Source organism: Drosophila innubila (assembly GCF_004354385.1).
Source record: "Drosophila innubila isolate TH190305 chromosome 3L unlocalized genomic scaffold, UK_Dinn_1.0 0_D_3L, whole genome shotgun sequence".
Lineage (NCBI taxonomy): Eukaryota > Metazoa > Arthropoda > Insecta > Diptera > Drosophilidae > Drosophila > Drosophila innubila.
The window spans coordinates 14,292,916-14,315,084 of record NW_022995376.1 but is presented as its reverse complement, the minus strand read 5'-3'; the positions used below and the strand labels follow the sequence as shown (position 1 = coordinate 14,315,084).

Sequence of the window (22,169 nt, the reverse complement as noted above, 5' to 3'; positions counted from 1 at the left end):
AAGGAAAAAAATGAAAGAAAAATCTGAAAAAAATGCTTGGACTGAAATCTGGAACAACATGCCATTCCACTCAACAAAATTGAAGCCTTTTGCTTCGAACGATGCTCATTATTAAATTTTGGGCATTGTAATGTATTTCTCGTACCACACTCTTCCATTCTTCTGCTCTTCTGAGGGGCCTGTGCTTGGCTTAATGGCTATGAAACACGCGTCGCATAACGGTTTTAATGAAACACTCGATTCCTCGTCGCCTCAACTCGATTCCATTCCTTTCGATGAGATGAGATTCCACTTGGGTGAGCCATCATCAGCCTCAAGTGCAGTTAAAGTGCGATTGGACGATCGGAACAATCTCTGATCTTTGTCGTTCAATCGATCGTGCAGCGTGTGCAGTTTACTTAATAATATTGTATATTATTTTTTTGAGAAATTAAAGTTCTTATGTTCAGTGTTAAATATTTTTCTAAAGCGTTGCCCTGCTAAATAGTTTTTTCTTTGCATAGAATTTGCGTTAACTCAACGCATCCTTGCACAATTTACGGCCATGAATGAAATGAGTTACTACGTTGATGCCGACAAAAGATATGTTTGCCGGGCCATAAAGAATCCAACACAACCGAACCGAGCCGAGCCAAGCCGACCCGACCCGACCCGACCCGACCCGTCTCGAGCTGAGTCGAGTCGAGTTGAGGCCAGTTGAGTCCACTCAACTGTGAAACAGGTACAGGTACTGAGAACGAGACAGGATATGAACAAGCATAGACAGGCAGAGAGAGAGAGAGGTGAAGTCAGGACAAACAGTCGGCAAAAGTACAAAGCAGTGTTTGGGGTGAAAAGAGATTTCTCCCGGTTCCCGACATTCCTTTTGGTTCCTTTTCACTCGATTTCAATGAACTCGGCAAATGTTGCAAGTGCAAAGACAAAACAAATACAAACAGCTGATAAAAATGCGATATACGACAAACATGTATCCATGAGATACATACAAGGGATTTGCTTCACATAGACAGACATCAGATACTCAACACACACAGACATAAACATACAGATAGACAGACAAACTATCATTACATTTACTTTACGGTTTCAGATTACGTGCGGATCTGCGCAAGGACAATTTCCCTGACGTTGCTTTCAATTTTCCTCTTTCGATTACATATCCCTTTGCATTGTAATTGTTAACCATTTGTCAGCAACTTTTCTATTTGTATGGCTAATTTCCCAGCTTGGCTAAGGCTATTTCTATTTCTCTGTGTACTTATGTTAAGGCAACATCCAAAAATGCCGGAAATGTCTTTATTTGCCAGCTGCGTCTGGAGTTCTGTCGTCTCAATGGTTATTTATGTGTGCGATTGCTTATTGGATTTGGCATAGACTCAATTGAAAGTTTATTAAAACGTATGGAAGGGGGGCGAGAGGGACGCTGGAAAAAGCAGACAGATAAATGGCTTTGTTGTTGGCACAGCTCAAATTGCCATTAAACTTCGAATGCAAAAATGGGGAAAGGTTAGCTAAAACTAACTACTCTTTAATCTAGAGAAGTCTTATATAATTTTGAGAAGAACTTGTTTGAGTTCTCAGTAAAAAAATGTTCAAATTTAGAAACTCTAAAATCAGCAGAAGATATTCTTGAGATAATAGCTCTGTAATAATTCAATAAGATAAATATAATTTTTATTAATCTTGCCCAATTTATTTCATTAGTGCCCGTAAGTAATCTAAACATTTTCAATAATTATAGCAGTTTAATGTACACACCAAATTTACGATTGAAAGATTAGGTTGAATACTTTTTGAATATGTTTTTAGTTTAATTTACAATTCAAAGATTAGGTTTATTGCTTTTTTGTTATGTTTTTAAATCCAAATAAAATTCTAAACTCAAGGAAAGAGCTAAGTAAACATGGTTAAGCAACCAATAGACAGTTTTTAGTTATAAAGTTAAGGACTTTTTAATCTATGAGCTCATAAACGACAACAAACGTTCATCTGTTGTCAGGAAGCCTTTAAAATCATCAGATGATTATAAGATTTAAATTTATGGTTTGATTATGATTGGCGCTTCCCTGACGCCGCCATAAAAGCTTAACTGAGATCTCCACCGCCTCGCACTTTATTCCAATTTCCAGTTTCAAATGCGTGGGCTGTAAAGTCCAAAATAAAAACTTGTTGTGGCATCGTTTGAGCTACCGACAACGACATAGAAGACGACGAAGACGAAGACACATCAGCATCCACATCCACATCCATATCAACATCCACATCAACATCCACATGATAGATATCCACATGGTTATAGTCTAAGCGCCTGGATCGTGTGGGTTGTTGTCTGTTAAATTTATCGCTCTTGACTTCTACGCATTTGATTTCATCTTTTATTTGTTATTCTTATATTTGCTTTTGGTTATATGAAATTTACCTTGCCAGTCGCTTGTCAAAATTAGTTTTCATTTTATTATCCACACATCATCGTTTGGATTTGTCGACTAGCGACATTTTGAGCTCTTTCGACCTTTGGGTTTTCAGTCTCTGCTATCGCTCATTGGATTTTTGTTGGGTTTTGGGTCTCGGCTTTCCGGTAGCCTCTGTCCCATAAAACCCACAAATTTATGACCAACTGACGCTTTGGCACTTGTGTTATTTGTATTTTCTTTTGTCTGCCTCTGTGTGGGCTTTTCAAATTTTCAATTTTTCTGGTTTTTTTATTGCATTCACATATTTTATAAAAATTAATTTTCATGTTGCTTTATTTTATGTATATTTAATGGTCTGCGAGGCGAGGTTTGCCGACCATTAACGAAATTGTCACTAAAATTTAATGGCCTGTGGCTAGATTCATATTTAACACACTCAAAAGTGGTTTTATAGCTTCAGTATTTCAACTTGGGAAAGGTCAACAGTTCTAACAGTTTTTCAAACGATATCTAATTGCCTATATCTTTAAGTATTTGCCAAATAAATAGAGCTAAATTTTCAGTGTTCAAGCTGAGAGGCTTTTAAACTTCAGCTAATGCTTGCAAAAACAAACAGCAGCTACGGAAATTGAAACTGGACCGTAGCCAACTAATTGAAAACCATTATTTGCCAGATTAGGCCAAAACAAATGGCCAAGGTTAATCGCAAGATTTGCATGATGCTCGGCTTAAGGCTCAATGTCTCCTTAACGAACTGTAGAAAATTGAAACCCGAGCAAAGCAATTGCATTTCATTTTAACTGTGTGAGAGGCTTAGGCTTATAAGGCTTATTCCCAAAAACCCGTATCCACTCCCAGACACTTGACTGTGTCAAACGACCTTTGATGGGTGAGTTGGGATAAGAGTTTGCAGCGGCCTTTAATGAACTTTTAGATACGCACGTAGCGCACAGATATGCTATACATTAATTACACTCTCGGGGCAAGAAATGAAAGAGGAATCATCAAGAAATTCCCTCGCGTGCTTATCAACAAACGCGCCATCAAAGTAGGTGGCGTAAATTAACAAATCTTTCATGTGACCTAATTAAATCAACGCGAGGTCGTTTAAATGTTCCTCCAGTCTTCTCTCTTCTCTTCTCTCTTCTGTCTTCTATCTGCGTTGTGAGGCGTTGATGCAGTTACTGATTTGTTGCCCCAGCACTCCAGCAATTTAACATTCGTCATGCTCACGGCCAAGCAAAATAACCAAAAGGCAGACAAACTTAGCTTCAGTCTACACTCATTGCAGCTTCAGCTTCATCTCATTTAAGTGGCCGATTGGTCAGCGGCATCTTGGGAAATCTGCTCAGCAGCAGCAGCAGCAGCAGCATCAAATTTGTTTGCTCTGGGGGGCAACAACTGGCAGAAGAGACTGTGTCTAAAGCTGAAGTTGCTGTGACCAAGTGGGGCAACGAAACAACGAATCCGAAGAGGCACCTCCTAAGGAGGCATGTCTATAAAGTCAGGAGTGCCATCAGCAATGATGAGTAGTTCTTGGCAATAAGCAAAAGTGATCAGTTTGAATTGCATTTAAGAGCGAGACAAGTGATTCTTTGTAAGCTTTTGAGAGCAACTCGTTTAATGCTGATCGTCATGGAATGATGATGATACTCAAGCAATAAAGGAAACCTACAAACTTCACTTTTTATTAAGTTTGCACAATTGAAAAATGTTTCTAAAGAGCATTGGAGAAGTATAGATCAACTATCTTAAGTGGATCTTCTAAGGTAGAGATAATAGTTTAAATTGAAGGAGTTTTTTGAAGGTAGAGATTTATGATCAGTTTGAATTGAATGATTAAAGAAAATGTATGGAATTTTTAACAGTACATCGACGATCATCAAATAGATCAGCGAAAATTTGACAATCCTTTAACGGAAACTCCCATTTGTTGCTAAAAGATATTTAGGTAAATTCTTAATACTTCTTCAATAAATTCTTAAGACCATTCGAAAGCAGTTAAAAAGTGATCATCCTTGTCCAGCTAAGATACAATCTTAGCTGGCTTCTTAGAACGATTGGGGACACTCCCTGCGTTAATGCTGATCCTCAACGTACCCCAGTAGCTGTGATTCATGCATAATCATGTAGATCAGTTGCCAGATTGTAATAAATTGCCCAACCATTTTATTGTTGTCTACAATGCCTGAACTTGTCTCGATTCACACCCTCAACTGTTAAATTTCGCAATATTATACAATTAGTAGATGACGCTGACAGATCTTTCTTTTTCTTAACCTTTTTCAGAGAAGAAGACACAGAAAAAAATAAGAAAGAACACCGCGCGCGATATCAAAACAAAAGATGACAACAAAGCAGCCTTGTCAGCGTCGTCAGCCAAGTTCTAAGAATGAATCATGCTGAGTAGACGCCATGCAAAAACTGAAAACGAGCCCAGGAGATAGAGAGAGAGAGAAGATCACTCCTCGAGCTGGTTGAGCAACGACTTAATTGCCACAGACTCAGCTCAACCCAGAGCACAAGTGTCGGATCCCAAAAATAGTTACGAGCCAAACGTATCAAGTCTCGAGACAGACAGACTGAGATTGAGGAGAAAGAGACAGAAAATGAGATGCAGATAGAGATAGAAGAACAGAACCAGATGATGACCATAAAGAACCTACACGGTCGGCATATTTTTCAAGGGCCACGTTGATGTGCCCAATGATTCCCAGTGTGAGAGCAGCGAGAGCAGCAGCAAAAAGGTCAAACGTGGCCACTTTTAAGATACGACTACCAAAAAGATACATATACAGGAGTTGCCCATTGTCCCAATGTCCAAGTTAGTTGCCTGTGTGGTCTCATCGTCTGCTCGTTGAGCATGAAATGTAAAAATTTCTGTAGCGTCAGCAGAACAGCAGAAGTAGCTCCTTAAACAAGTTCTCTTTCTAGAGCTGAAACTCAAGTTGAAGCTGTAGCTGTAGCTGTAGTTGTAGTTGTAGCTGGAACTGTAGCTCAAACTGAAGCTGGCGCATTCCTTCATTCCGAACCGGGCAGCGTATTTTGCAGTGACTTTCATATATGGACTGTTGCGGGATGCCGGCGTTTTGCCAATTTGGGCAGCTGCCCAGCTCCATCCCCATCTCCATCCCCATCTCCATCTCCAGTTCCATCCTCCCCTCTTTCTTTTGCTGTTTTGTGGTGGTTTCGTTTACCAGCATACCAATTTGGTCGCAGCCTTAACACCTCCAAAACATGCAAGGATCGTAGCTGTCAGAGACGAAGACGGAGACAGAGGAGAGATTGGATTCCATGTCCATGTTTCATGTTTTATGCGCATAAAATGCATTTTAATTGTTGCATTTGAAAGAGCTGAGATCGCGAGAGAGGGAGAGAGAATCTCAGCATTTTCTCACGCTCTGCCCAGAGATTATGTAGTCGTCTCGTCGTTTTTGGGCAATTTCATAATGTGCTCAAGCGTTCAGCGACTCCACAACATGGCAATTATCCACGCCCCAAACGGCAGCTCCAAATAACAATTACATTTTACATGTTTATTAATAAGCAAAATATAGATAGAGTGAGGGAAGGGGAGTGGAGTGGAGTGAATAAAGAGAGGGGGGGGGATGCCCAGAAGCGTCGGTCCAGCGAGTGAAGCAAACAGATAATTAAGTAGTTAAGAGCCAAGACTAGACTATGAGCTTCCTCTCCCTCAATCCTCCCTGTCTCTTGCTCACTCTTCTCTCAGCTTCATCTAGTGCCTTGTTAGGCATACTTGAAAGCAGTTAAGCGCCGCTGTACCTCAACTCTTTAGCTGTCTGCCCTACCTACCACCTCCTTCTACCCCTTGAGTCACCAAATGAAACTTCAGGCAAATGAAGCATTAAATCGTGCAAACAAACAAGCGACAACAACAACAACAACAACAACTAACAACTACGTATATGTGTACAACAAAGTTGTATGCCGACTCCAGATAATAATAGTCCGAGTACGCAAAATACTTAGATGGAGTCAGCTAGGAAACTTGGGTGATCGGGGAGACCGGGCGCCATAGCATTTACATAATGAGCATGTCGGGGGTTAAAGTCTTGAGACTTGGAAAATGCCAAGAAAGCAAAACTTGCAACATGCGGCAGTAGAGAAAGAGAGAGCGCGAAAGAGGGAAGAAGAGGGAGGGCAGGTAGGGAGGTGCTTGGTCTAGGTCCCACTTATTGTTATGACATCTAAACAAAGGACGCAGTCTGGCCATCAACAAATGCAACAATGAAAAGAGCGCGAGTCAAGCGGCAGGAAAAGGGGGAAAATCCCAGAAGTTATGCCACAAATGAGTCTTGAAAACATGCAAAAAGTTACTAAATGAGTAGTTGGAAAAGTAAGGTATTTTAGCCAACTATATTTAGTTTAAGCTTCACAACTGTTTCTTAAAATATCCTAAATACATACACGTATATCGAGTTGAATTCACAGTTTTTAAAAAAAAACTTTGATAACTAATGAAAAATGATATTCTGAATTTTCTATGGAAGTTATTTTTTGTATCCAAATGTATATGACATGGTAGACATTGAAAAGAAACGAATGATTGAAGAAAACATATAATCTATGATTATAAAGATCATCTATGGCTAAGGAACTAAATATCTTTAATAGACTTCTTCAATCTATTGTCAAATGACTCAAGTTTATTTAAGACTTTTGTAGGAGGCCATAAAATGATTTAAGCTCAATTCCCTAGCATTCTCATGGCAGGAAAAGGCTGAAAAGCAACACCACCAAAATTCACAATGGTCAACAATGCAACAACTTTTTAGGAATTATTTCGCATAATGATGATATAGTGCCGCATAGGCTGTGGCTCCGTGCAACACAACAGAAGAATGCGGCCGCAACGACAATGCAAAAGGGCCCAAAAAGCCAACAGAAAGAGAGAGAGAGAGAGAGAGACTGAGATGGAACAGAGAGAGAGAGAGAGGAAGTGGCATGCAGAGGGCCATTTAGTTTTGGTCGCTGGAAAATGATTAATAGTCGTGCGGTTGCTCGCTTGGCCCTGGCAACGGAGGACGGATGCAGTTGCCGTCTAAGTGGAGCAGCAGCAACGAAAAATCAACGGCGCTGTAAATTTCCTTTGGCAAAGGTAGCAACAGCAGCAGAGAGAGACAGAGATAGAACGTTCAGATGTTGTTGGTCTCAGTTCATGTTTGATTTTGTATCTCTCTGACTGTGAGAATGTTGTACGTGTGAGTAAAGATTTTATGTTGCCTGCTGCCGTTGTCTGCCAAACACTTGCCCCCTTATTCTCTCTCTCTCTCTTAGTCTCAGTTGCACTCTTGCTATCTCTGTCTTTTATTTTGAACGATTTAATGTTTTGTGAACTGCTTAAATTGTGCAAACAATTTGAACTAAGTGCCACAATGAGCTGAGGCAACAACAGCAACAGCAACAGCAGCAGGAGGAGGAGGTTGCACAAAGCTTTTTGATGTTGTTTGGGGCACCGTCTCGTACCTTGGACCTCGGCGCACAGGAAGTGCAACTTTAATGAAGCGTTTAAGTGGCAGTTGTTGTTGCTGCTGCTGATGCCAGCGATTTGGAAGGTGTTATGCAGCTGTTGTTGTTGCAATGAGGCAGCTATGGGAATGCCAGGTATGCCCTGGGAATCGAACCAAAAGTGTTGGCCAAAATGAGCTACTTAAAATCTTGCAACTAACTAAATTCGGACTTGCACCCGTTAACTGTAGTTTATTAACATGTCTCATTCCTTAAATATATTGAATTATTCAACTTAAACAAATACGCGTTCAGCTTCTTCATTGTGTGCTCTTAGCAAATGTGTAATTTAATAACTTGGCAAGAATCTCACGAGCAGACAAAGAAAACACCAGCACCCCCATCTTTCCACTCTCTTCCAATCTCTTCTCTTTCAACATGATTCATGCTTGCAACTCCAACACAAAACAACAACAAAAACACTGCCAAGAAGGAAATAAAATTCCACGCAAATCAACTTGAAAACGAACGGAGCGATAAAAAAAAACGAGAAAAAAGAGTTATCTAAGGTTGCCGAATATTTAATACCCTTGGCAGAATGCTAAGCTCAATGACAGCTTTACTATGATACACCTATAATTTCAATAAAATTGGGGCTTTACTTATATCAGAAGATTAAAATTAATAAGAAAATTATTCTTACTTTTATATTAATTTAGTCGTGAGAGGTGAAATATGTAATTACTTTTATTTAGTTTAAAAACTAGACTATAACTCAACAACAAGTTATTGTATTTTTTTATAATATAAAATCACGTTATTATTTTTGACTGATAGTTCTTATGACAGCTTCCAATAAAGAAATTTGATTTAATTTATATATTTCGATTAGCTTTTTTTTTTAAATGTAATAATTTTTTATTTGCTAGAAAAATTACGTAGTTTATGACTTGGTTTTTTTTTATAATTTGGCTAAGTTATTTATGACAAAAGAAATACTATACCGCATTTATATATATTATTTTATTTTATTTTTAGCTGTCAAACAATTTGAAAAACGAATAAAATTACTAAATAGCATTTAATATGTAAAGTTCGACTGTTGTTTAATAATTTTATTTGTACTTCAAAAATTTTTAATTTAGCAGTTTTAATTTCATGACAATGTGAATATATCTTTGGAAAGGGCATAAAAATGCCAACTCTAAATAACTTTACAGCAGAGCAGGAACAGAGACAGACGCTCTTTGTCTGCTGCTCTTCCCCCGTGCTTCTTCTTTAACTTCTTCCTTCGGCGGTGAGCGTCGCTCGATGGTTCTCCAGTGGAGAATCTCCACTGTCCAGTCAGCGAGTTTGGCGCATGCGTCGACTGCTCATCGATCGCTCGCTCTCTCTCTCTCTCTCTCTGTCTCTCCCTCTCCTTTGCTGTCTCCCATGGTTCACAAAAAAAAGGTACCAGTTTCAAGACCAGTCCCAGCAGAAGCTACAAACGAAAAGTCTCTCAAGAAATTCCTTTAGCACAACAACAACAAAAAAAGAACACAAAATAAAAAAAGACAACAACAAAAATCAAAGAAATCTGTTTCGGAGCGCAGAAGGCAAAAAATGTTGTCACACCGCTTTTACACACTGACCAACAGCAATTGTTGTTCTTGTCGTTGCTGTTGTTGTTGTTGCTGTTGTTGTTGCTTGGGCCTAGGCCAAGTTGTATGTTGGTTAGTTGGGACGTGAGCTCCTTTTGTAGATTTTAGTTAATTTGTATAAAGCCTGAATTAATCACGCTTAATTGCAATAAGTTGGCCAGCCTCAGCACGCTCTTTCTCTATCTCTCACGCTCTCTCTCCCTCTATCTTTCGTTCTCTCTCAGTTGTTTAGCTCGCTTTGGTTTTTACGTTTATTTGATTTGTTTTCAGGTAAACTGTTGCAGCCTCTGCCTTTTGCTTGTCTTCCCTTACCCTTACCCTCTCCCGCTCCCTTTACCTTACCCCTACTCCAGTCACTGCTTGTACCCCCCTCTCTCACTCTCTTTGCTCTTTACCTGCCGTTGTTTATTTTTGGTTTTCAACGTTGCTTGATTGGTTTTATTTTTTATTTTCTCTCTTCTCTTCGATGTTCCAATGTTTCTTTATCTTTTGGTCAAATGCAACGCGTTGCTTTGCGTTTTCGTTCATAATTTCATGGAAATGCAGCGTGAGAAAGAGACAGCGCCAGCAGTGAGACAGAGAGAGGGAGAGCCGGATCACAACAGGTATACTTCAGGGCAGTTTTTTCGGGCTTGATATTAATCAAGGTGTCATTGAAATCGTTTAAATTATGCACTCCAATCCAATGCAGTCCAGTTCAGGATTTGGTTTATTTTTTTGGTTGTCGGCATTTGTGAACCTTTCTCTCTCTCTCTTTTGGTTTTGTTTCTCATTTCTTTGTTTCTTAGTTAGATAAGTTAGCCAAATAAATAGTTGTTGCAGCCTCTTTTTGTTGGCCAAGTGTTGCGTGAGTCATAAATTTTATTGGCTCTTCTCTTCTTCTGCATTCTCCTGATAAGCGCCAGCGTTTAGATAAAGCTGAGAATTTCTTGCCTCGTGTAGACTCTTTTAATATCGACAACTGTTGCCCAACCAAATGCTATTTACCATGCATGGAAGTAGGTTAGTTGTGAGGCTGTGTGTGAGTTGGTATAAGTTGTAGTTGATAAGCACCATTGATAAGCAAATTGACGTAAGCCGGCAATATTCTAGACCGAATGGTGCCCGTATGTTGCGATTCAGTTAGGCTAAAGGAACTTAATGTGAGCTTGGATGATTTAGCAGATTTAAATTTGAACTTAAAACTTGAACCAAAATAAAATATTGCTTTTGGGAATTATGTATTAAATTATATTCCATCATGATCATTTGGATATAACTCACATATTTTGAAAATTAACTATCTTTGCCACAGTAAATTGAACCACAGTTTGTATTCGACAAATTATTCAAAAATATCTATTGAATGATGCAGTAACTGAATGTACAAAAAAGCATAAATAAACCTTGTATCGTTTTGTCAGAACAATTTGTTGGGAATAAGAAATCTTGGGGATTGAATATGCGTTCGTCAGTAGACTGTTACCTCGCACCCTATATTATGTTCTTATTGCAATTGCAATGCACTTACCATTACTGGGCTTTTGTGGTATCTCATTGGCATCGATGCCACGCGCCTGGAAAATGTGCGAGACGGCGGTGCAGTTGGGACTGAATTGGTCGAGGATCGAGGAACCGCCAGACGCAGTAGAGGTGGAACCTGGTACTGGTCCTGGTCCGGCAACTGGTCCGGGGGCTGCCAAAGCAGCAATGTGGGCGCCCTCTTGGGGTTGGGGGTGTGCCTGTGTTGCTGTTGACAGCATCAACAACAACAACGAGAACAACAGACTATTGAATATCACAAGTTGGGCGGCATTTGTTGTTGTTGTTGTCATTATTCTTCTTCTCCAGGGCAGACGTTGCTGTTGTTGTTGTTGTGAAGTTTGGTTGGCGAACATGTTGATGCTTTTGTTGTTGTTATTTTAATATTATTATTGTTGCAAACGTTTGTCACAATCGAAACACACGCACAAACACACAATCAGAAACAAAGACAAAGAATAAGACTTTATTTTTATTGCCTTTACCGGCTTTTGGCTTTCTGTTGTTGTTCTTGTTGTTGTTGTTATTGTGGTTGCTGTTGGTGATTTTCTTGCACTTTGCTTTGCGTGTTACGGTAAATATTTTTGGCCAAAGAGAGGGAGACACATACGCACAAAATTCACACAGACAACTTTAAGCATTACTTTGTTTTTGCCGGCATTGCACTTGCGTGCTGTTGTTGTTTTTGCTGCTGCTGTTTATAATGTGCATTTTATGATGGGCAGGTGCAGGCAATATACTCTTTGGTTTCGTTTACAAAAAGTATTTAATATCAACAACAATTAACGTAACGTTACGCATAAAAACACGCAAACACATTCACAATCTTATTCGCGCAACACACACACGACGAAGCCGAAGCGAAACGGAACGCAAAGAGACGTGCGTCCGAATCGAGCGCGGAAATTTGACTGACAACAGAAAAGAGTACCAAATTTAACATACTGTTAGGAAACAGTCGGCTTACATAATGCAAACAACATACATTCTATTCACATATGTGTTAACAGAAGATCAAAAAATGGTAGCAGAGCGCAATTTAAATTATTTTCGGTTATTTTAAACTAATTTTGAAATAAAATAATAATATAATGAAACAATTTTATTCCAAACTAAATAAAAACAAAATTGAATTTTATTAATGTGGGTAGTTTGTCACCAATGGGGGAAGAATTTTATTATTAATGTGAATTCAATTCGAGATTTTGACAAAATTCTAACAAGAATTTGGCAAAAATTTCAAAATTCAAGTTTCAATAAAATTGTAAACAATACCAAATTTATCCGATTTGCAATTTGATCAAAAAATTGAAATGGAGCCTTTTCCTAAGGATGCCACCCCATTTTATGGTCCCAAGGCTGCCACACGTTTCAAGGAAAAATATTAACCACATCAGTGGGTTAAAGAAGAAGCACCGGCGCGCAACTTAATGTTTTTTATTTGCTTAAGATTAATTTAGCAATTAATTTGATATGTAATTAACATTTTTAATCGAAAAAAAATTAAATTAAGGCTATAATTTTTTTTGAAAGTTGTAAGTTCGTCAGCCTTCAGGGGGAAGCCCTTGTTTTGTTATAAAAAATATCGACTGCTATCCCACTCACCGATAGTGAAATCGACTTTACTACTACACCAAAAGAGTCGATCGATATTTCAAAATGACAATAAAATTAGTGTTGGGAAATTCCCATCGCTATCGCAGCTGATTTTGGCGGCATCTCCACGAAAAAATACGCAACATTTTTGCTATTAGTTTATATTATGTGTTATTGTTAAGTTTCCTTGGTGTCAACTGTCGAAAGGATAATGACGGATAAGAGTGCCATAATCGATGCACTGGAAAAGCACTTTGGCCACAAGAGCTTCAAATCAGAGCTGCAGGAGCAAGCTATAAAATGTGCCGTAAAAAGTGAGCAAAACAATATGAATCTGTTTATTTATTTCACAATGTGTAACTTACAGAAAAACAGGATGTGTATGTCTCAATGCCGACCGGATCCGGCAAATCGCTCTGCTTTCAGCTGCCGGGACTAATGTGCGAGAATCAGTTGACAATTGTCTTCTCGCCACTTTTGGCGCTGATTAAAGATCAGATCGATCATCTGGCCAAGCTCAAGGTGCAGGCGGACTCGCTGAACTCCAAGATGAGCAGCAAGGAGCGTGAACGTGTCATTATGGATCTGCGAGCCATCAAGACAAACATCAAATTCCTGTACATCACTCCAGAGCAGGCGGCCACAAAGTTCTTTCAGGAGCTGCTCCACTCGCTCTACAAGCACAAGAAGTTGGCCTACTTTGCCGTGGATGAGGCGCATTGTGTCTCCCAATGGGGTCACGACTTTCGGCCAGACTATCTGAAACTGGGCGAACTGCGGTCCAAGTATCCGGACGTGGTTTGGCTGGCACTGACGGCCACAGCCTCCAAGGAGGTGCGTGAGGATATCTATAAGCAGCTGCGTCTTCGCCAGACCGTGGCACAGTTCTGCACGCCCAGTTTTCGATCGAATCTCTACTACGACATCGTCTACAAGAACTCCATTGAGGATGACTTTCATCATTTGGCCGAGTTTGCCCAGCACTGCCTAGGCAATGAGGCGCAGTTCAAATCTTTGCCAAAGTCACAACGCGGCTGTGGCATCATCTACTGTCGCACTCGAGAGCAAGTGGAGAGTGTGGCGGTGGGCGTGTCCAAGCAGGGCATTGCTGCAGTTGCCTATCACGCCGGCCTGAAGACCTCGGAGCGCACTGAAGTGCAGGAGGCATGGATGCGCGGGGATAAGCCCATCATCTGTGCCACCAACAGTTTCGGCATGGGCGTGGACAAGCCGAGTGTGCGCTTTGTCATTCACTGGGTTGTGCCCCAAAATGTGGCCGCTTACTATCAGGAATCAGGACGCGCTGGACGCGATGGCCTCCAGTCGTATTGCCGTCTCTATTATGGTCGTGAGGATGTGCGTTCCATACGCTTCCTGCTCCAAAATGATGCTCAACGTGCCCGTGGTCGTGCCGACCGTGAGATGCTCACGGAGCGTGCCCAGCGTCAGTTCGAGCGCATTGTGGATTTTTGTGAATTGACACGCTGTCGCCACAAACTCTTTGCTGATTATTTTGGCGATCCTGCGCCCGCCTGCACTGACCAATGCGATGTCTGCAAGCGTCCCAAGCAGGCTGAGAAAGCGTTGGAGACATTTCAACGTCTGTGCATGGATGCCACCTTCAAGTCGAATATTTCGCTGCAGGATTGCGCCGATCTCTATGAGGGTTAGTTTCCCAGTCAGTTATCTATCACATAAGCTGAATAAATCCCCTTCTCTTGCCTTTCAGGAGGACGTGCGGGCAGCAAACGAGCTGCCCAAGATTATGGCGATGGTGATTCGGATGACTCTGGCGAGAGTCATGCAGCGCAGTCCAAGCGTGCTAAAAAGGAAACGGAGGACTTTATACGGGAACAATTTAAGCTGCGCAAACAATTAAAATCCGCTCGGCAGCTGGAGCAGGAGACACACACACAAATTTCACGTGTGCGCCAGGCTCAGTCCACGGAGACCAAAATAGCCGGACTGCATCTGACCCAACGCGAGAAATATCTGGATGCTATAATAGATGCGCTCAAGGCGAATGCTCAAGCGTGTGAAAAGGATGAGGAGCAGCAACCACGTAGTGCTCTAAGACACAACGACTATGAGGCCGTGGGTGTGGATCTGGAGTACGAGGTGTTTCAGAAGCAGCGTGTGGTCAACATGTACCGCCATGCGATGGCCAAACAGGTGCGTATCCAGGGGATACCTTTCTAAGGATTCTTTATAGTGAATATTCAATAATCAGCTAAACAAATTTAATTATTTTTTAATCAAAATGAATTCTATTTAAATGTATAAATTGTTTCCAAAGCTGGCCATCATCAAGCAACAAACTACCAAGGTGGCGCTAATGCCGCTCCTAGCCGACTATGTGCCACGACCAGAGACGAGCGCCAAGGGCGTTTGGACGGGCGGAAGTGTTGCGTATTTTGAGCGTAAGCTGAAGGAGTTGGAGGAGCAGAAGCCGCAGTCATTAAAAGAACCACCAAAGGCATTGCGGGAACGCAAAGGATTCAAACAGGAGCAGAGCAAACAAACCTCCATAGCCAGTTTCTTTACAAAGGTCAAACAGGAAGTAAATACGGAAGATGAGGAGAAGGAAAAGGATGTAGGTGAGCCGAAAGAACAGCTGTTTGAGGTTAAAACAGAACCTACAGAGGCAACTGAGGATGAGCCAATGACAATCAAAGAAGAGTCAAGTGATATCACTGACGAAGTACCCGTGGATGAGCTGAAAGAGGATGAGGATTCAGAGCTTACTGAAGAGGAAAGGCTACAGAAGGAAGCACAGCTTGAGCTGGATTTTGGAGATAGAAAATATAGACTTATGTCCAATGACGATGGCAGCTATGATACACATCGCAAGTTACGCGTCTCCCACTTGGAGCAGGAGACGCAAAAGAAGTCAACGAAGCCCTCAGCCAGTAAATTCAACTTTGCGATACCAAGATCTGAAGAAGAGCAGGAGGATGAGGAAATAAAAACTGAAACAAGCATGGATACAATAGGATTCACAACTGCACGTCAAATTTTGGAGCAAAAAGAAAAGAAATTAAATGGTGCAGAGCGGGAGGATGAAAAGAAGCATGGAGATAAGAGAAAACAGGAGCTGGCAACAATGTCCGGTGGATTTATGACAGCACGTCAAATGCTGGAGCAAAAGAAGTCAAGGGAGGAGCAGACTAAAATAAAATTTGCAACAGAAAAGTCTCCAGTTGAGCGCAGCAAAGAGAAGACTGCATCGGAGAGCAAGGACAAAGAGAAGTCTTTGTCGGAACATGTTAAGGAAAAATATTCATCAGAGCGCAGCAAGGAGAAGCATTTGCGAGATTCCTCCAAAGAAAAGTCTTCATTAAGGCTCAGCAAGGAAAAGTCTTCTTCGGAGCACAGAGAGAAGTCTTCTTCGGAGCACAGCAAAGAAAAATCTTCTTCGGAGCACAGTAAAGAAAAATCTTCTTCGGATCACAGTAAAGAGAAGTCTTCTCAGCACAGCAAGGACAAAACGAATGCTAATCAGCATAAGAACGATGTGAGCAAATCTGTGGTGCAGTGGCTTAATCCCTATTATAAACGCAAAATTGCCACCAAGGAGCTGTTCAAGGCACTGGCCAAGCTCATCACACAACGTATCTGCGACGGCAGCCTAGGTAATTAAATAAATGAGACAATTGATTCAATAGCCTCATGAATTTACATTTCTATCCGCAGGAAACGGCGATGTCTGCAAATGTTACATCAAGGAAACGTTTCACAGCCTGAAAATGATTGAGAATGATCAGGACATTGAGAAATATTTTACAAACGCCATCAAATGAGTGAGAATGGAGTTGGACAATATTGTTATAAATTTATATGATCTAATTTTTTTACGGTCAGCTTGTGTAAATATCGTTTGAGTTTGTGAGTTATTTGTATGTATTTTTTTTTTCAAATTATTGATGGATCAATCGTTATGAGATTGAGATTGAGAAATTACATCGTCTGCTTTGGACTGTTTCCTACAGTTATTGATTTCTGATTTTAGAGGAATAGAAATAAATGAAACCCTATTAATTGTACCTGCTTTATATTATATATGAAGTGACTAAACAACGAAGAGATATTATATTGAAAATTGGCTAATCAATAAAGTTTTTAAATGCGGAAAATATATGTATGATGTAATTAACTTTCATAGTTATTTTAGTGAAAATTTATTTCTTTCGTTACAAAAATATTCGGTGTAAAACTTATGTTAGGTGAATTAGAAAAAAATATTATCGTGATTTGTAATTTCTTAAAGAAAATCGGGATTGTAAGCGACTCTTCTACATTTTCTTTGTCTTTTAAAAATTTCCTACAATTGTGTTTTGTACATTTTCATTTCAATGATGGCAATTATGATGTTTTATGATACAGATTTCATGTGCTTCTGAACAAGTTGTTACAATTAGCAGGGGAACAGGGAAGATATCTTAAGACTATGCTCTGTAAATATTACAGTCACACTAGGCAAACGCGTGGAACAGCCCTCGCCCATGTCATTCCAGATCTCCATGCACTCCAAAGCGAATGGTGAGTAGCACATCCAATAAATAGACCAAAGCGGTAACCAGCGAAATGGAAGCAGTTGCCATTACCAAATCCAGACGATGCATATTCGGGTGCCAGTAGTTACGATCCTTAGTTGTGCTCCAGTCCCGGAACAACAATGCTGTCACCGCAATATAAAGCACGAATCCCACCAAAGCCCACAGTGTCGCAGTGCGCCAAGGTGTCCTAAGTTATAACAGATTATCATATTTGGACTCAGATTTTTGGATTTCATGGTACTTACATATCTCCAAAGAGCGCCATGATCAGATAGATCGCCGTGTAAATGGCCAATGCTCCGAAGGTCACATAGCACAAAGCCATCACTCGAGGCGTGATGAAGACACGTAGATGCGAATTGGTAGCTGGCTCATCGATTAGACCCAGACAGCATATTAGCAGGCACTGTAAAGAAGGTCAATATTTAAAGTAGAAGTTAGAATTCATAATAACAATATAATAGTTAGATAATATAAACATTCCATTAAAAAATTGAATTTTGATTGATTATTGATGCAGAATCAAAATATACGTCAAATAATGATGAAATTGACACTCCAAAGAGAAATCTGGAAACTTTTTGAATAATCACTAATCTAAGCTATAGATAACTTAAGCTTAAGCCATAGTTTAGTTACTTCTAATGAGTTTGTTTAACTAGTTTCTAACATAATAAATTGTCATTTAACTCACCAACTCGACAATTTTGATGCAGATCAGGGTGTAGGTTGCCTTCTTGTTGCCATTTGTCGTGGCAAAAGAATTGTCATCCGCCGGAGACATATCGACGCGTGAGATTTCTGTGAGGAATATGATGAATTATTCAATCAACTTACGAGTTAATTAATCAGCCAAATGCTTTATTTTCTATATAGAGTAATCGCAAGTACCTATTGAACGCAAGTAGCTCATATTGTTTATTCGTTTTTCTTTTGTTTTTTTTTTTTATAAAGTAGTCTCTTGTTTTGGGCAGCCTGTCAATGAAACATTTGCGAGAATTTGTTCTTCAGAAATATCTGTCTGGGGTTTATTTGCCATATTTGTCTCGCTGGGTTATTTGTTAAACTCATTTGTGCTCAGTGGAGCGTGTTGAATGCCACGCAATGTGCTGGGAATTTGTGTCAATTGTTGTCGCTGGCCTCCCACATAGCTTTCAAATGGGCATCTAATTGATTGTCGGGACAAATGCTCGAATCTAAGGGTTCGATGATATCACAAAATGGGTGTGGGTGCTAAACTTCCCCCAGCTGCATACAAATGAGCCGAGAAATGAGTTGTTCAAATCCGTCAACAGCTGTCGAAACGCAGTTTTATCATCGGTTCGATAACTCATTTATTTCTAACGGTATTCCATATAACTTGAAGGTAATTATAGGTCATTCAAACCAACCAATAATCACACTTAGGCTAGACCCAACACTTCCATTGTTGTTATTCCTATGTTGTATTCATAATACTCGGTACTTTGCACTCCATGGTTCACTTATTCGAAAACTCACTCATTCATTCATTCATGCCCCATAGGAGTCGTCACTCATTGATTAAGGCTAATTGCATTACAACAACGAAGCAGCCACAAAGCGAATAATACAAAATACCATAAAAGCTGTGAAGCGGGGGTGGGGGACTTTCATATATAGTTGACCCTCGTAACCCCCTTCTTCACAGACTTCTCTCAGGCAAGTAAAATGCAGACTGCAAGCGGCAGAACTCAAATCCCCAACGAAAAACTTTCCCTTAGTATTTGACAGAGTGGGAAAAAGAGGAAGCAGGAGGGAAAGTGTGAGATAGCATGTGACGCCTTTCTGCTGTTCGCTTTAGTTTAAGGTACTACATAATACACATTTTAGTGTCTAGGGTCTGAAAATCTGCAGAGGGCTTAGCTGTTGCGTGTTTGTTGAAATTGTCGAATAGAAAAATGAAAAGTAATGAGTTCATAAAACATTTGGGAAACTCTTTCCTACCCTATCTTATAAATATTGGAACATTTTTGAAATCAAAACAATAATTAAAATAAAAGTAAGTAGTTTTATGAATTACATTGAAATTAATGTTAAACCTTAAAACATATCTATGATCAAATTTAAGTGGACATTTAAAATTATATAAAGAGATCTGAATAAAAAATGAACTATTACATAGAAAAGTTGCACATTCTTTTCAGTATACAAATTAAAGCTAAGTTCACTTAAACTTACTGAAGAAAATCAACATTTTATACAAAATAGTTCAAAATTTAGTTAAAAGAGATACAATTATTTTTGTTTATAGAGAAGTATAATTAAAAAAAAGTATTTTGTTTTAGAAATATGTCACATTAGAAGTAAAAGCTCATAAACTCCCAAATATCTCGACTACTCGCATTCCGACTTAACGACTATTCGATCAAATCTAGAAAATTGTGGTTAAGTCATTTACTCAAAGCACTCATTGTACTCGAAATAGTAGCACTCAGATATTCAAACTGTGCACGACAACAGTATTCATGTTGTTGCTAACAAATATTTCACGTCTTTTTTCTTGAGCCAAAACAAAACAATTTAGAAGAAAGCCAAAAAAATAAATAAATATGCCCGAAAAAAAAGAAACAAAACAACTACAAAAAAATGTAAACAAACAGCTTGGCCAGATGAACGGGTTTTGAGAACTGTGAGAAACCCGACTTGAGAGAGAGTCAGAGCAAATGAGAGAGTGAGAGAGGGAGAGCCAGCATGGCAGCCACACCTGTTTTGCGCTCGCGCAGCCACAAAACTTGCGCTCTCTCTGTTTGGCTTTTAAATAGTCTGCACAATATTTTAACCGTCAGTGTGCTTTAACCTCGTTTCGCTTTCAGTCTTTCGGGGCAGGAGTTTCTCAAAAGGGGCAGCCCTATAACTGGTCTGGTTACTAACTGGTCGGAATGGGTCATCGACTTGCCAGTTATGTATGTTGATGTTGATGTTGTTCTTCACGTTTTGTTTTGCTCTGCCATTCTTACAAGCCAAGACAAGAGTTAATTCAATTTGTTGTGGCTACTTCAGACACATGTGCATTCTATCTCGCTTAATTAGCTTATTTTAATTTCAACTAATTTCCACATTTCCTGTGTCTACAACTGCAGCTAGCTAAAGAAACACATCATCTCTGGCATCTCAACTCATTGAAAATCAAAACAAAACTCGTTTCTACAACGCAATATTTGTTGTGTTTTCCCCGCCCGCCCTCACACGCCCCCTCTCCCATTCTCGATTGCATTCATATGTATGCACAACTGGTAAACTGGCTTTGGGTAGACACACTTTCTGTTAAGGGGCGCCTACTGTACTTTGCTTTCGCCCGATTAAGGGCAAAACTGCGGTGTCAAACTGAGTAAAACTTGGCGATTTTCTAGAGCCGAGCGTTAGTTTGTGGTTTGTTGTTTGTTGACCTCATTTGGACTCAAACCTCACAGATTGGCCAGCTAGCCTGACTCACCCACACCTGGCTTTCGGTCCGGTCATGCAATTTGATATAACAAGTGGGGTTGTTACCTAGGCAGCCCGCTTTCCATCAACACGGGCGGGTTGGCCAATTCAATAACAAACCCAGAGTTGAAGGTCAGTGTCAGTAAGGTAGTTAACTTAAGTCTTCTAGTAATGTAAAACATGTGCTTCAAGTGTCAAGTATTATAAACAACATTTGTAGTTTGATAAATAAACAAAAATAAACTCTAACTCCTCTTAAAAAAAATCATTTTCCACAAAGAAACAAATAATTTGTTATGTTATTTAAATGGTTTTCCAACCTTAAAACTGCAAGCATTCTAGTTTGTAGAGATCTGGTTTAAAATGTCATTTCTAACATTTAAACAACTTTAACTATATTCAAATTTTATACAATTTTTTGTGATTAGCTGTGGCATTTAAATATTTTTGTATTTATCACACCAAAACATACGTAGGATAAGTATCACAATACAATTAACAGCTTCAACTGCCGTTTAAAATTACTGTTTCCAACAAGTCAAATAATCATCAAGTTTTTAAATTGTTTCTTGTATTAATCTGCAATTTTAATAATTTTCTTGAAACTATTTTGGTATTTCTTAGCTTTATTTGTGTATTTTTTTAACACGCCCAAATTGGTTTCCCACTTGTTTTGCGAGTGAAATTGCTTGTGAATCATAAAATCAAATAAACAAAATGTTAGTCAGTGTAAATTGTGCATAATTAGCAACAATATGTTACGCTCTTGTTGTTGCTGTTGTCGTTACTATTGTTATTTGCTGTACTACAATAACAATTATTTTTCGGGTGGGGCTACAGATGCCCTGAGAGAGAAATGATCTTAGAGAGCAGACAGAGATCTGTCGATGACTCTTACTCTGAAGTCGAAAAACTTATTGTATAAGATGCATTTGAGCAATGCTACAGATTAGTTACTATATTTAAAAATTTAAAAATATTATTGTTGTTTTTATTGCTTTTGCTGATTGGTTTAAAACAGGTTTTAGTTTAGTGTTTATTACAACATCGTTTGCATTTGCGTACTTGGCTAATACACGTACTTATTAGAGGTGCAGAAAAGTGCAGCCAATTTGTGTTAGCTTTTAGTATTCTTCACACACACAAACACAAATACAGATACAGATGCAGCGAGACACAGATACAGATACAGTCAGATTTTCAAGCGCGCAAATAACGTTTTGTATTTTATGATTTTTTAATCGGAAAACTTTGAAACTGAAACCGACGAGACGCCAACGTCAACTGTTGTAACGTACTCAAAACTCAAACCGTTGAGGCCTAAGCCCGCCAACCAGCCCCAGACTAAAGCCCACAACTGAGAGAGGAACTGAGAGAGAGAGAGCAAGTGAGAGATTGACAGAGAGAGCGCTTGAAACATGTTTAAAAACCCAAATGGAGCCAAGTGTTTTTTAAGCTGTTTGCACAACTAATAACTGCTAAATAAATAATTGAAATATTCAACACGAACTGTCAATAATTAATTA

General features: G+C 39.5%; 3 protein-coding genes across 4 annotated transcripts in view; 1 reads left to right on the top strand and 2 right to left on the bottom strand.

Moving 5' to 3' along the window:
• Window positions 1-11,954, bottom strand: part of LOC117786546 (glypican-6) — a 51,302-nt gene extending 39,348 nt beyond the window's left edge. The window contains exon 1 of the mRNA XM_034624864.1: window positions 11,037-11,954. Coding sequence (XP_034480755.1) covers window positions 11,037-11,403 — 367 coding nt within the window. The 5' untranslated portion in view covers window positions 11,404-11,954. The remainder of the gene's footprint in view (window positions 1-11,036) is intronic.
• Window positions 11,955-12,732: 778 nt separating this feature from the next.
• LOC117786573 (ATP-dependent DNA helicase Q5) lies at window positions 12,733-16,778 on the top strand. The gene is made up of 5 exons (XM_034624901.1): window positions 12,733-12,957; window positions 13,011-14,309; window positions 14,373-14,815; window positions 14,940-16,275; window positions 16,337-16,778. The coding sequence occupies exons 1-5, from the start codon at window positions 12,855-12,857 to the stop codon at window positions 16,441-16,443; spliced, it is 3,288 nt and encodes a 1,095-aa protein (XP_034480792.1). The 5' UTR covers window positions 12,733-12,854; the 3' UTR covers window positions 16,444-16,778.
• A 27-nt stretch (window positions 16,779-16,805) lies between these two features.
• LOC117786574 lies at window positions 16,806-21,944 on the bottom strand. Of its 2 annotated transcripts, XM_034624902.1 has the most exons (5): window positions 21,726-21,944; window positions 18,091-18,174; window positions 17,894-18,000; window positions 17,445-17,605; window positions 16,806-17,386 (listed from the first exon to the last, which is right to left on the bottom strand). In XM_034624902.1, the coding sequence occupies exons 2-5, from the start codon at window positions 18,110-18,112 to the stop codon at window positions 17,149-17,151; spliced, it is 528 nt and encodes a 175-aa protein (XP_034480793.1). In that variant the 5' UTR covers window positions 18,113-18,174; window positions 21,726-21,944; the 3' UTR covers window positions 16,806-17,148. The 2 variants fall into 2 exon arrangements, with proteins under 2 accessions (XP_034480793.1, XP_034480795.1); XM_034624904.1 differs by lacking the exon at window positions 18,091-18,174 and having other exon boundaries at window positions 16,825-17,386.
• Between the last annotated feature and the right edge of the window lie 225 nt (window positions 21,945-22,169).